Here is a 13,280-nt window from a genome sequence, read left to right on the forward strand (position 1 = left end):
CTTCCTCAGCGATGAGCATCGCACTATATAGTATGGGCCAGTTATTGAGCGAGCTGATCAACAACTTGCAAATAATTGTAGTAGAATGCAATAATCAGCAAATGGCCATCGAATAGAACTCTTTCGTCTACCGAGTGAATGTTCAGCTTGGGTGTAGGAAGCCCAGGAACATATCTGTAGATGCTCCTAGTCAAATCCCAGTAGGACTTCGTATCCGTGTTTCCCGTTGAAAGAGATGGGGCAAACACGAACTCTTTTGAAGAATTTGGGAAGATCAAGTCTTCGTAAAGGTAACGAACCGACCCACCAAAAAGATTCCAGATCTCATCCTGGATCGGTGTCACGGGAGCCGGCTCCAAAGCTTCTCTAAGAGTATAATTGAAGTAACCACCATCTGTCTTTTCCAAGATGGTTTCTCCGTCAAAATAAGACCCAAGTCATATTTTTCAGCAATTTCCGTGATCTGCATGACAATTTTGTCGGAGGTAGATTGCACCAGCTCCTCAACCGCGATTCTGTGGTTCACCAAGGCTGACACATGTTCAGGCAAAGCGTTTGACTTCACCCCGCCTGAAATTATATCGACGGCCTGAGATGTTGTCACAAGGAACTTATCCTCTGGTTTCCTATTAAGATATTCAAGAAGCGCCTTGTTAGCATGCTTATCAAAGTGAGCCCTCAAGATGTTCTTTCTTAAGTCACGCTCAAGCAAAGGAGAATGTTCAGCTAGGCATTGTAATTGACCTAAAACTGGGTTTGCGTTGGTGATAACACTTTCAAACTCAATATCCTCGATGTCGCTAATAAGTTTAGCCAAAATGCCGATCGCAGTGTGCTTTGGGGGAACTGAGGAATGCCCACCTGGTGTATAAAGTTCGATGATAGAATCGACATATCCCTTTTCACCCGTAGCTGGTAAGATAAGGTTGAGCCCTTCCACTTCTTCAAAACCTGAAGTACCTTCGTCAATGATCTGAAGAAAGGAATCCGGTCCGTATTGCTTGAGCAAATGCTCTGAAATTTTCTTAGCACCTGAACCCAGAGCTTCCTCGTCGTAGCCAAATGCCAAAATTATCGTCCTTTGAGGACTGAATTTATTCTCAGAAAGCAAAAGTTCGGCTGTCTCTAACAAAGCAATGAGCAAATCCTTACAATCGGAGACTCCTCTTCCATATAAATACTTCCCATCATAGCCGCCTTCGAATGGTGGAAATGTCCATTGATCCACTGTTTCCCTCTGTACCGGGACAACATCATAATGGGCAGCCAAAAGCAATGGTTTTTTGTTAGGATTCAGCCCTTTCCAGGTATAAACCAAACCAAAATCATTCACCTTCTCGAGCTCTAAATGGTCATGTACCGCTGGAAAAGTCTTCTTCAAATACCCTTGAAATTTCTTGAATTCCTTCCATCCAGGCTCAATCTTGAACAAATCATCTAGCGATTCAGCTTCCTCAGGATGAATCATGTCATCGAAAACCTCAGTAGGATATCTAACAGCACCTAGCAACTTCTCGATTGATCTATTCCGAAATCCTTCGTCATGAATGATTTGTTGTACTGTTTCACTCTCATAAGCATATTTAGAGAAGTTAACCTTTTCAACTATTGGACATAGTGAATCTGGATTGTTGCCGTCGTCACCTTTCGACCTGAACCAATTCCTTGGGTCATCATGAGAAATTCCGCTTATGAGAATCCTGCTTATCATGTAACAGCAAAGACCAAATGTGATAAAGCCGAAAGTAAATCGTGTGAGACGAATTCGCCCATTGCAAGCTTTACGCTTCTCCTGATGTACGGGAAGCATATTTTCGTGGCCCATGTCAATTGCAACCTAAGATTAAGAGTGGGGTTTATCTTATCAGTTCTACTCATATTTCGCACTACGGATTTATAGGTGATTGATGTATTCTAAAGCGACATCTTAGAACAAGCTGAACCATTGAATTTGATCCGCCAATGTTTTGTTCATGGCGTATTTCACAGCAGGGTCCCTGATGTCACCTCTAACAGCATAGCCATGTACAACGCCCGAGAACAAGTCAATTTGGTATCTAGCCCTGATGCTAGCCAAAGCCCCTCAGTCTTATGCCTCAATTCGGTAGTGAAAATTGGGTCAGTTTCGGCAGCAGAAATAAGAATAGGTTTCTTCACAGCTCTAACTTCATCAATCGAAACAAAAGAAGGGTGTGCAACCGCGGCAGCGCTAGCATAACCTTCGGAGGCAATCTGTTGGATAGCATACTTTGCACCAAAGCAATAACCAATTACACCGACGAACGAGCTGTCACCGACCTGTGCACGAACAGATTTCAAGAATGTATCCACGATGGGCTTGGTGATTTCATTACCGTGCTTCTCTAACCATGGAGCAAGATCTCCGTGGTTCGAGGGCACAGGGTCATTCTCCAAGATGTCGGAACATAAACCCTGTAACCGCCCACTTTAGCCAACTGATCAGCGATCAAAAGGGTATTGTTGTACTTGTGTCCATAAATATCAGTCAAAATGACGATGGTCCTCTTCTCAGAGTTTTCAGAACCAGTTACATAAGTGTCCAAGCCAAACACCTCTTGATGCTTGCCTAGAGGCTGACCCTCATGGAAATTGGACTGAATACAGCATGCACCTGGGGATTAGAAGCCATTTTTAATTGAAGTCGATGATTTAAGACCAAAACTTTTTGGAAAACTACAAATTTCAAAAGGGAATTTTGGGTTTTATAACTACGGTGCGGAACATTGTGCATGAAACTCGGTGCTGTGGAACATCGGAGACCGAGTTAGTGCTCCCCGCCCTGCACGCGAAGCGATGGAGTGCTTATAGAAGCATTTGACGGCGGTGTCTATGCGTTAGGCGAAAGCATGTCTGCTTTAACAAGCGCATGAATCTGTTGGTTAGTAAAGGGTTCACTTAAATCGCTAATCAATAGTCAGATGGAGTAGAAACCATCATTTCATAATACGTACGTCCAGAATCGATGCATGGATGAATTGTCTCACCTCAAGGGCAAGCCATACCTTCACCATACTCGAAGAATCTTCATCTCTCATCATTTCCCTTCCTTCTTTCAGCGCTCCAAGTTTTCTGAGCACAGGCAATGAACTGTTTGGTTAGTAAATGTTAAGATGCAATTTCTTGGTGACTTTTATTCTACCAAGAATGGTAAAGTGTTCTCTGTAGGGAACCCTAGAACGAAGGCGTATACGAACCTTGCAAATAAATCTAGCTTAGGATCAAGTTGTCTTCCAATACCCTCCAAGAGCAAGATAGCCACGATGACCGTGATGAAGTCACCCTCCATTCGGACATGGTGCGAACGCACCATACCCAAGACCTGATCTAAAAGGTCTCCAATGCTGATATTACCCAACGCGAATGTACGCTGCTTCATCCGATCTACCAATTTCTCGACTTTGAGTGCAAAGATCTCTTTATTGATAGCGGTTTCGGGAGTTCTCGAACGCTCCACCATTAGCTCACCGGCGAGGTAACCATCAAATTCGGACAAAGCTTTGAACAAGTCAATGAAGTTAACACGATCAGTGTGGTTTAATTCAGTAATTAGCCCAACATCTAAAAAGCAGATCTCAGCATGGTAACCGAGGTCGTAAAGTTCCTCTAGCCTTTTGACCCATGCTTTATGATCATCACCCAAAGCAAGTAGTTCTTCCGTGATCTTGTTGGTCTCTTCTTCATTGCTTGTTTTGACTATCTTGTATTCTTTTTCGTGGCGATAAAGCTTATTCTTGTAAAACCGGACAAGCATATTACCTGGATGAAGATCAGCGTGAACGAAATTGTCTAAAATGAGCATCTGCAAAAAGGCGTCGAGTCCTTTGTCACTGATCTCTTTGGAAACATTCTTTCCAAAATTTTCCTTTAAGTTGAGCATTTTGCTCAAAGGAATGGCATCAATATACTCTTCCACCAAAACGTCCCTAGTGCTAAAATTCAAGAATGGCTTAGGGAAGTGTATGTCAAGACGGTTTTTAAAGTTATGGCGGAACTTTGCTAGATTGAGAGCTTCAATTCTCAAATCAAGTTGAAGTCTCATTAAAATCGAGAATTGTTCAACCTCATCTGGCAATGAGAGCCATTCCATCGTTGGAATAGCGTTGATGACGGATGCAAAAAAACTCATAATTTTGAGGTCTCTGTTTATTTTAACCTCAACATTCGGATGCAACACTTTGATGGCGACTTCTTGCTTTTTGGTTATAAAACTGCTTGGTTCCGTAACAATGACTTTGTCCAAAAATTGATGATGTTCATGAACAGCAGGATCTAGAGACAACTGCACGGTTGTGTCACTTTCCTGTTTTGCTTGTTTAATGGCTTTGTCAGATAGTTTGGCAAGATAAACTTGTGCTATCGCACCCACACCTAGTGGCTTTTCCCTAAATTCCTCGAAGATTTCCTCGAATGGCATGCCGAAGCTTTTACTTAAAATCTTCTTCGTCTCGGCCAATGAATGGGCCTTTGCATTAGAGTGAAGATGAGAAAGTTCTTCACACATTTCCTTAGGGAAAATGTCTGTTCTAGAAGCGGCCCATTGCCCCAATTTAATGAAGGAAGCCCCTGCAGCTTCTGAGGCCCATCTCAAGTACCTAAACCAAAGCCTTGCACCGCTCCTGACATGCTCTCCGGTCTTTCTATCCTTCTTTCCGAACCAACAGATGGGAGATACAAGAAGCACTGGCATAAAAATAGATGTAAGTTCAACGAATCTAATGATTGTCTTAAGAGGGTCTAATAAATAGTCAATGACGACAAATTGGATGCGAAAGAAAACCCTTAATAGAACAGGGCCTTTGCTTGTTTTCCCCTTTCGGTACTCGTCGAAGAGATCCTGCTCTTCCTTTTGAGATGCAGCATAAAGACCATTTTCAAAGGTATCAGCGGTCTCTACCGGCTTGAGGCGGTGGATAGTGGTATCCACGGGATAAACTTCGTTCCTGATGGGTGACTTCCATAGAGCCATTGCCATTGACGCGGAAGCAACGATGCCCCACCGTAACGGGCTCCATTCGCCCCAATTCTTGGAACGGCCCTGGTACCCACCGTCGTACTTGCTGTATGAATTATGTCTAAGTTGTACTGAAAGCGGGCCATGAAAAGACTTATGTACGCATGAAGGAGCAAGGCGTTGATTCTTCAAAAGGCTACAGCCCAAGCCAGGGACATTTGCCCTTCGAAGAATACCAAGTGACATCGCGGTGTTGTTAAACAGTAGTGCCTAATCGGACTAAGTGCGTAAGTTATTGTTGATATGTGCGAAGGTTGCTTACCCGAGAATGGCCGCCATGGCAGCGCAGCGACTAATACTTAAATGAACAGATGAATGAGTTTTGCTTAATCTAGGAAGCTATAAAACAGGTACTTGTACTTTATGAGCCATTAGACTTCTATGAACTTGCACTTGCAAAATGATTACGAAGTATCGAGACCCAAAGGTAAACGGTGGATGTTCCTTTTGGATTAGTCCGTTCGCCTCGTCTAGCAACAATCCCGTCGTGTGCATTAAACAGGTCATGGTAAACGGCGATTTTCTCCCATGAAAGCTTGTTCAAGTTTTCAATGATAGTAGATTGATCGCTTGAAATGTCTAATTTTGTATCCTCTGTAAAGAGTGGATACTGTGAATAATCTCTCACTGATAACTTGGCCGAATGAGTCTTCATTATGGAATCGTTCACCGAAGCATCAATGTCAATCAACTTTTGCTTTCTGAGAAATGAAGGCAAAAGCGATCTCTTTTTTTCTTTTGCCTTTTCACAATCCGACAGGTCACAATTGTCCCTGGATAACTGTTGGATCTCGAGTGATTCATCAGTCTTTGTCTCTCGATCGCTATTACAGTCTGGGCTATCACTCACAAACTCTGGTTGCTTATCATGAAGACGGCTCTCCGCGTATAAGACATTTTCCATGCCATGCTCAGTGAAGAATGAGGTTTCCCCTTTAAAAGAATCCTTGTGGGCCAAATTAATACGCTCTTTTCTTCGTTCCTCGCCTCGCTGGGCGTGCTCTTTGTTCACCTCACCCCCTAAGTATACAGCGCTGCGGACTTCCTTCCAATGGTTTTTGTTCTTTGGATCGCTCAGCAACTTAACTTTGACAATACTGTACCAAGAAACGTACAGAGAAATGCAAAGGATCATCGGGATATAAAATGGTACAAGAATTGAAGCTGCAACAAGAATCACAGTATACCGTAATATCCTATTACGGCGGAATATAGACGTTGCCTCTTGGCTGTTGATTGGTTGTCCCTCTGCGGGTTCGACTCTACGAGATCTCTGTAGGTCAACGAATTTGGGCCTTACCGTGATTCCTGCAATTCTTGAGGAGGGAAGATCCTTAAAATATTTTACTTTAAGCGTATTCCAACGATCAAACGGCGAATGGGGCGTAATGAAACTCGTGTAAAATGCTACACTTCTATCATTCTTGATGTTTGCCAACAAGAGCCTCTTCTCGAAGCATTGTAAACCTTTGTAAAATATCGATTCAGGATCGCTCATTTGTACCAACAAACGACCTTTGTCTGCCACAAATAATTGGAAGCCAGTGACTCCTAAAATGTATTTTCCAACAACGTTAGCTGTTTTGTCGAACAAGTTGTTCCTGAAGAAGTGGACACCCACATGAGGAGTGGCAAAAGTGCAAAAGAACATAGGTGCCACTTCTTGGAAAAATTCCATTTCATACAAGCTCCCAACAACGTATCTCGATATTAGGCCGCCCAAGGAATATCCAATGATGCTAATCTTGGTGACTTTACAGCTGTCCTTTTGCTTTAACGTTTCGATCTCGTAAAGAATCTCGGCAATCACTTTCTCAGCACAACGGTTGATGCCATCGTATGTTTTCCAAAACCGAAACGACAGCGGTTTCATCGTAACTATCCGTTCATGACACACGCCTGCAAGGGAGTGCTTGAGCGCCTGTTCCACAGTCAGCATATGGGTAGGGCTGCCCCAAAGGCCGTGAACGAGAACAAACAAATGTGCCTCATCTTCTTCTCCCATGCTTTTGAGTAAATGTATGCACCCTTAAGAAAATGTGCTTTCAAAATTATTCTGCCAGATTAATGTGATTTTATACTATCGCGATAGGAATTGGTACCTACATGCCGCAAATCGAATGCAGGTGGATTATTTCTTATCTCCAAGGACAATTGGCTGAGCGACAAGAAATGATAAATCCTGTTCTTTATGTATCGATATGACTTGCCATAAGAAGTAATTATTACAAACAACTACTTAGTTCAATATTGTTCTTGAATACGCTACCCTGTTGTTAAAGTGTGAAGTGGTTCAATGAATGTGAGCATTCAACATTTCACATGCGCAATCTATAACCCCAGCTTTGCCCTCAGCAAATAACTAAGACGGAGAAAAAACTTACTGTCGGCATATTTGTAGGTACTTCGCTATATTCTAAATTCATAGTAATGTTCATCTTAACGAAGCAATTGGCTAGAACAAGATGGAATCTTTAAATCAAACATGGCATCATCGACATACATTGTCTCGATAGCTCTACATGTATACATTAAATCAGTGACACATATCTTTACTGCAATATGTCATGAAGATTATAAAATCGGACAATTTTGCAACACCAAACATGGTCATCGCTCGCTTTGATCTAAAAGCGCATGTCAGACAGTAAATTGTTTTTGTACTTCGTCAACATTTCCCTAAAAGATCGCTAGGATGACGAATCAACGTATTCTATCTAAAAAATGTCCTTTTTAAGATCTTCTCCACCTGGTATTAAAATAAGGTAAATAAGGTAAATAAGTTACCCTGGTTCTGGAACCAGAAAAGCATTCTCTAGCGAATAGAAACTTAGTAGTAATAGCCTCGATACGGCATTAAACTATTTGGACCTCAGAAACTTCGTAGGAATGGTTCATTAGGGAATCAGACTTTTATTGAAGCCTCAAGTCTTCATTAAGACCCATACGCACTGCGATTTCCATAACTCTTGTTCCAGATACCTTTCTTAGGATACATGTCTGTTAAAACAGCGCATTAGAACTTCATGAATCCCCTGGTGAAGAGAAAGAAAAAATTGCTAGGATTAAGCAGTTGTTAGGGTTAAACTGCTACCACTTCTATCGCGAACAGTTATGAAAGTAAGATGTTAGTAAATCTTCGGGGTGTACGGGTGGTGGCGAGCATTCAGGTTATACCAGACACAGCACTGGTAGCTCTCCACACTATTGTCAAGATAACTAGTCTTTGATGTCCACTGTTGCTTCAGAGTATAGCGCAGAGAAAAACTCTGTTCCGATTGAACACAGATTTAATCCCTACTCCGATAACGGAGGCACTGTCTTGGGAATAGCTGGAGAGGATTTTGCCGTCCTAGCAGGCGACACAAGACTTGTCTCTGGCTACTCCATTGACTCCCGTTACGAACCAAAGATCTTCGATGTCGGTGACGAAATTGTCATGACAGCTAATGGATTTGCTGCAGATGGTGCTGCGTTGATTGACAGATTCAAAACCCAGTATAAATGGTACAAGTTCGACAACAACAATAAGAAGTTGACAATCAAGTCGGCCGCAAGATTTATCCAACATTTGTTATATGGAAAGAGATTCTTTCCTTATTACGTTAGTACGCTAATTGCAGGTTTAGACGAGGAAGGTAAAGGCGCCGTGTACTCTTATGATCCCGTTGGCTCTTACGAGAGAGAACAGTGCAGAGCAGGTGGAGCAGCAGCCTCATTAATTATGCCGTTCCTTGATAATCAAGTCAACTTTAAAAATCAGTTCGTTCCAGGTAGTGATGGGAAGGAGAAGAAGCCATTGCGGTATTTGAGCTTGGATGAGGTATTGAAGTTGGTGAAAGACGCATTTACCTCTGCTACAGAAAGACATATTTACGTTGGTGACGGCTTGGAAATCTTTATTGTGACGAAGGATGGCGTGAGAAAGGAATATTTCCCATTGAAGAGGGACTAGGCACTGCCTAGTTGCTATCGTGCTACACAGTATTTTCACTTCATCTATAGAAAGTTATGAGGGTCATATCTATACCGGCAATTCGAAGCTTTTTCCTTGCATGACTTTGGTGTAGTAAATGTAAAAGAAATCCGAGTAGACAATTGTTTGTACTAAGCCGGCAAGAAAAGCAATGTAGTCGAAATGGGCTTCAGTGAAGAAGCGATAAAACCAATTTGGGATGTACAATGCTCGATAAAGTCCCAAGGCGAAGATGTAATGGGTGGTGATGTTTTCAGCTGACCCGGTTCTCTGTAACATAAAAAGTTGTGGAATAATAGCACCTGCTTCCAACCATAGAGAAAACGACCATAGTACCTCTTTGAAGGTATATTTGTGGGTGAATATGAGGGATAAGATCGCTGCTCCTCCAATGATGAATCTCGAGGGAAAAGTATCAATGTTTTCTCTGATAGACTTCGCATATTTCACAGACATGAGGTAAACAACGTAACAGGATGACCCAATAAAGAACAACTTCATTATAGTATTGTATAACGAAATATATGACGTGAACAAATCCAAGTAACGTGTGACAAATACCAACACGTACAAGAGCTGAGTCTTCAAGGACAACCCATTGACAGACTTGTTCTTCTCTATAGAGTATAGCAAAATGAAAATACTCGCCAAGTGCAGAAGATCTGCGACGAATCGGAAAATATTCATGTTGCTGTAGAATTCAACGATGGATCTATTTGAGAATACCGTCCATGTTTCTCAACGCTTACTTGTTGCCAATGACGTGCAGGAAATTCACGCTCTGGGTGGCAGACAACTCTTAACTGGAAAGAAAAACCGAATTTCTCTACAGCAAATGCAATAACGTTTCCTTTCGTTTTATGATTTTTTTTTTTTCTCTTCCTCTTCTTTTTCTTAGTTTTTTAATTGGCTATAATTTTAAATCACACACCCTCAAAGTTCTAAATGGCGCACAAGTTCAGCATACTCGCTGTCTATGTCGCTCTGTTCCAGAGATTTGCCAACTCCGACATTCATTCCTGGTTTGACATGTCGATGGCCTTCATACTCACGAGACGTGCTATAATTTATGAGCTCCTCGGTATCCTTAAATAGAAAACAACCCAGCAAGTCGTCAGACAGCTTCAAGAATAAAGCCAAATCTTCTTCGTTTAGATTGTTGTTTGTCATGGAGTTCGTGGAAAAGGTATTAAACGTCTTTATACCCTCGCTTGATATCATCATCAAGGATGGAAAGTTACTCACCTGGTATCTCTGCAAGATGTCACTCCCAGTTTCATCAGCAAAGACCAAAGCAAATGCAGTTTCAGTGTCATTATTAGCTAACTCTTGGAAAAATGGCTAGGGTAGTAGTACTTCAGCCAGCCTGGGCTTAGCTTTGAAACGAAGGCCAAAACAATCCTTTCCTCTTGAAGGATTAGAGAATCAAGCTCAGCTAGGGAGGTCAATGTGTGTGATTGTAGCTGTACATTGGATCTATCTGGTAGCGCTGATGAAAACTCTGTTATGAATCTCTCCAAATTCTCTAAAGTTCTCTTTTCTTGAAAATGTGCAACCTTTTTCGAAAAAGTGTCGTAGAGTTTGATTGTAGGGTAACTGTTCACTCCAAATAAGTCCGTTAGCTGGCCGTTATCTCGTGCATCCACCTTGGCAAATGTGAGCTCATTATTATGCTGGTATAGATCATGCAAGTAAACAAAGTCTGGGTTGAAATTGTTACAGTACTTGCAATCTGGAGTGTAGAAATACAACAAAGTGTATGGAGAGTTCAAAATCTCTTCCACTGACGATAACTCAATGAACTTCGCGAAGCAACATGCCAAAACTGCGAACCACAGCAAAACGCTTTGCATGGGCAATGGGTGGTGATGTGAGAAAGTGTGGTGTTCGGATCAACTGATTTTGCTACTTAGGAGTGCGCACCAAAGGATATCCCAAGACCCTGTGCTCACCGAGGTCAAATGCTGTTAAGACTATATCATGCAGCAACCAAGCCTCGATTTGGACATGGAAAGTACAAATTTAAAATATACTACCGCCCAGATTCTTGCTTTAATGGGCGGAGGTCGCAATTTATGCTGCACGGCTGGTTGATGAGACTGCGTGCCGTGAAAAGTGACTGATGTGCACAATTAAGTACACTTTCCATCGGTTCGCAGAATCCTAATCCGTCTGGAATAACAAGTACCTCACATTACTATTTGCGTGACCAGCAAAGGCGTCGAATGGCTCCCATGAACCAGGAATCCTTTGTTACTAGAACGTGGAACAGAAACTGTAGCCGGTAAATTAATATAAGGGTTACCAATTACGGACTTGTTGTTAGGTATCTAATGTATAGTTCATTCGGTAGACCGACCATGAAGGCATTTTTGTCCATACAAATGACAGGACGACAGCTTCTAAAAGAAAAAACCTTCCGTCGGGCTCATTGGAAGGAGAAAGGCTTATGCGCCCTAGTTTGTTGATGCCTAATGTCAGTTTTCCGGGAACTAAAACCTAAAAGTGTTATTTCATCAATACTTTCTTACTGAGGACTTAGCGAAGTTCACTCGCATAGGCGCCGTGTGCCGCTATTTGTTGGTGCAGAACTTGGTGCTGGTTAAGACAATTTCGGCGCACTAGCCAGTATGGTGCTGTATACAGTCGGTTTTGTTTACAAAAACGCGATAATATACCGGAAAACGATTGCTGCAAATGGATTGTCCTGCTGGTTGCCTGACTCAATCAATCGATAAGTGGATCCATCAAGGTATAGCTGCTTGCTGATATCCCTAAAGTGACTATGCCAGCTTTTAGTTAAATGCATGGTTCAGCGTGGCTGAAAAGGATATATTTGAGGCTTTTGCGCCGCTAAAACGATTTCTTTTTTTATTTTTTTTACTTTACTCTACCCACAGACTAGAATCGATGAAAAGTGCTAACTTCTTTACTATTGCTTCACTTGCAAGCGTTGTTTTGGCCGATCTTCCAACCTTCACATCGACTATAGTCTCAAGCTCTTGTTCATTGGGTCCATCAACTTTCAAATTTTCGAATGATAGCGCTCCAGTAACTGCCGCCGCCGTTTCTGAAGGTTCAACCATTGCTAGCTCCGAACCACTTCCTCTGGAAGAGCCATCTCCAAGCTCTGAAGATGTCATTTACGAGACTGAGGTGATTACTAACGATAGTGTCTTCACTACTGACAGAATTGTTTGTAATGGTGGCTCCTGTTACACAACCACAGGCCTTGAAACTTGGACAACTACCACTGCCACTGTTGATGGTGTGTTAACAACTTTTGTGACTCACGTCCCCGTTTCTTCATCTGCTGACTCGGTGACATCAGAGGGCTCCGGCTTGACGGAGGCTTCAGCTGTGACGAAGACAGACGTTGATACAACGGTCGTCACTATCACTTCTTGTTCTGACAATAAGTGTACACCAACTGCTGTTACAACAGGTGTGACCATAGTTACATCCACGATCAAGGGCGAGGAGACTGTTTACACTACCTATTGCCCAATAAGTTCTGAAGAGGCTCCAACATCCTCTGTGAAGCCCCAAACTGTCCATTCTACTACCGTTGTCACGGTCTCGTCATGTTCAGAAAATATCTGTCATTCTTCTGCCGTGACTACAGGTGTTACCCAATTGACCACGACAATCCATGGGGTAGAGAGCATCTACACGACCTACTGTCCAATCGAGCCTACCTCCAGCGAAATTCCTCCTGCTCCTGAGTCAACCTATGTTCCCCCTGCACCAAAGGAAGAGACTCTCTCCAAGACGGAGTATGTCACTGTCACTACTTCCGAAACTCAGAAGTCCCAACCCCCTGCTCCTTCAGGTACTGTCAATGTAATTACGAACAACATTGTTACACAGTACTCAACTTCCTCTTCTGACGTTCCAGTGTCTACTAGCTCGGTTCCACTCGTCTCCACTTACGAAGGCGGTGCAGCACAAGCAGTTCCAGCCATTATCGGAGCAGTGCCTATTCTCCTTGCTCTCATGTGAGAACTTGGATTTCGTTTTATTCTTTCACCCTGGGTCATCTAGAAGGCCTATCCTTTCGTTAAACCAACAATATGTACAGTAGTCTGTCACGGATTTTAATTAATGAGCATCAGAGCGAGCACTTGTAGCTATAAGCGATACTTTTTTTCTCACGAAGAATGAAAAAACAAAAAAAAAAAAAAAAAAAAAAAAAAACCTGGAATGTACAGGTTTGCACAGAACTTACATTGGATGTCATAGACTAGACGTCGTTCTTCCAATTACTGCCCT

General features: G+C 42.4%; 6 protein-coding genes across 6 annotated transcripts; 2 read left to right on the plus strand and 4 right to left on the minus strand. All coding sequences in view use genetic code 12, as the record gives it.

Annotated features, from left to right (window-relative positions):
• Positions 1-41: 41 nt before the first annotated feature.
• Positions 42-5,218, minus strand: CXQ85_003050 (uncharacterized protein; the record flags this gene model as incomplete). The annotated part of the gene is made up of 5 exons (XM_025486706.1): positions 42-394; positions 433-1,837; positions 2,008-2,409; positions 2,433-2,600; positions 3,161-5,218. 5 exons carry the CDS (start codon positions 5,216-5,218, stop codon positions 42-44), a joined length of 4,386 nt encoding a protein of 1,461 aa, XP_025344256.1.
• Positions 5,219-5,411: 193 nt separating this feature from the next.
• On the minus strand, positions 5,412-7,037 carry CXQ85_003051 (putative hydrolase; the record flags this gene model as incomplete). The annotated part of the gene is made up of 1 exon (XM_025486707.1): positions 5,412-7,037. One exon carries the CDS (start codon positions 7,035-7,037, stop codon positions 5,412-5,414), a length of 1,626 nt encoding a protein of 541 aa, XP_025344257.1.
• A 1,224-nt stretch (positions 7,038-8,261) lies between these two features.
• Positions 8,262-8,987, plus strand: CXQ85_003052 (proteasome core particle subunit beta 6; the record flags this gene model as incomplete). Its single annotated transcript, XM_025486708.1, has 1 exon — positions 8,262-8,987. One exon carries the CDS (start codon positions 8,262-8,264, stop codon positions 8,985-8,987), a length of 726 nt encoding a protein of 241 aa, XP_025344258.1.
• Positions 8,988-9,056: 69 nt separating this feature from the next.
• CXQ85_003053 (uncharacterized protein) lies at positions 9,057-9,695 on the minus strand (the record flags this gene model as incomplete). Its single annotated transcript, XM_025486709.1, has 1 exon — positions 9,057-9,695. The coding sequence occupies one exon, from the start codon at positions 9,693-9,695 to the stop codon at positions 9,057-9,059; it is 639 nt and encodes a 212-aa protein (XP_025344259.1).
• Positions 9,696-9,941: 246 nt separating this feature from the next.
• Positions 9,942-10,861, minus strand: CXQ85_003054 (uncharacterized protein; the record flags this gene model as incomplete). The annotated part of the gene is made up of 2 exons (XM_025486710.1): positions 9,942-10,349; positions 10,394-10,861. 2 exons carry the CDS (start codon positions 10,859-10,861, stop codon positions 9,942-9,944), a joined length of 876 nt encoding a protein of 291 aa, XP_025344260.1.
• Positions 10,862-11,918: 1,057 nt separating this feature from the next.
• CXQ85_003055 (uncharacterized protein) lies at positions 11,919-13,010 on the plus strand (the record flags this gene model as incomplete). Its single annotated transcript, XM_025486711.1, has 1 exon — positions 11,919-13,010. One exon carries the CDS (start codon positions 11,919-11,921, stop codon positions 13,008-13,010), a length of 1,092 nt encoding a protein of 363 aa, XP_025344261.1.
• Between the last annotated feature and the right edge of the window lie 270 nt (positions 13,011-13,280).

Source organism: Candidozyma haemuli (assembly GCF_002926055.2).
Source record: "Candidozyma haemuli strain B11899 chromosome Unknown D_2014730914, whole genome shotgun sequence".
Classification (NCBI taxonomy): domain Eukaryota; kingdom Fungi; phylum Ascomycota; class Pichiomycetes; order Serinales; family Metschnikowiaceae; genus Candidozyma; species Candidozyma haemuli.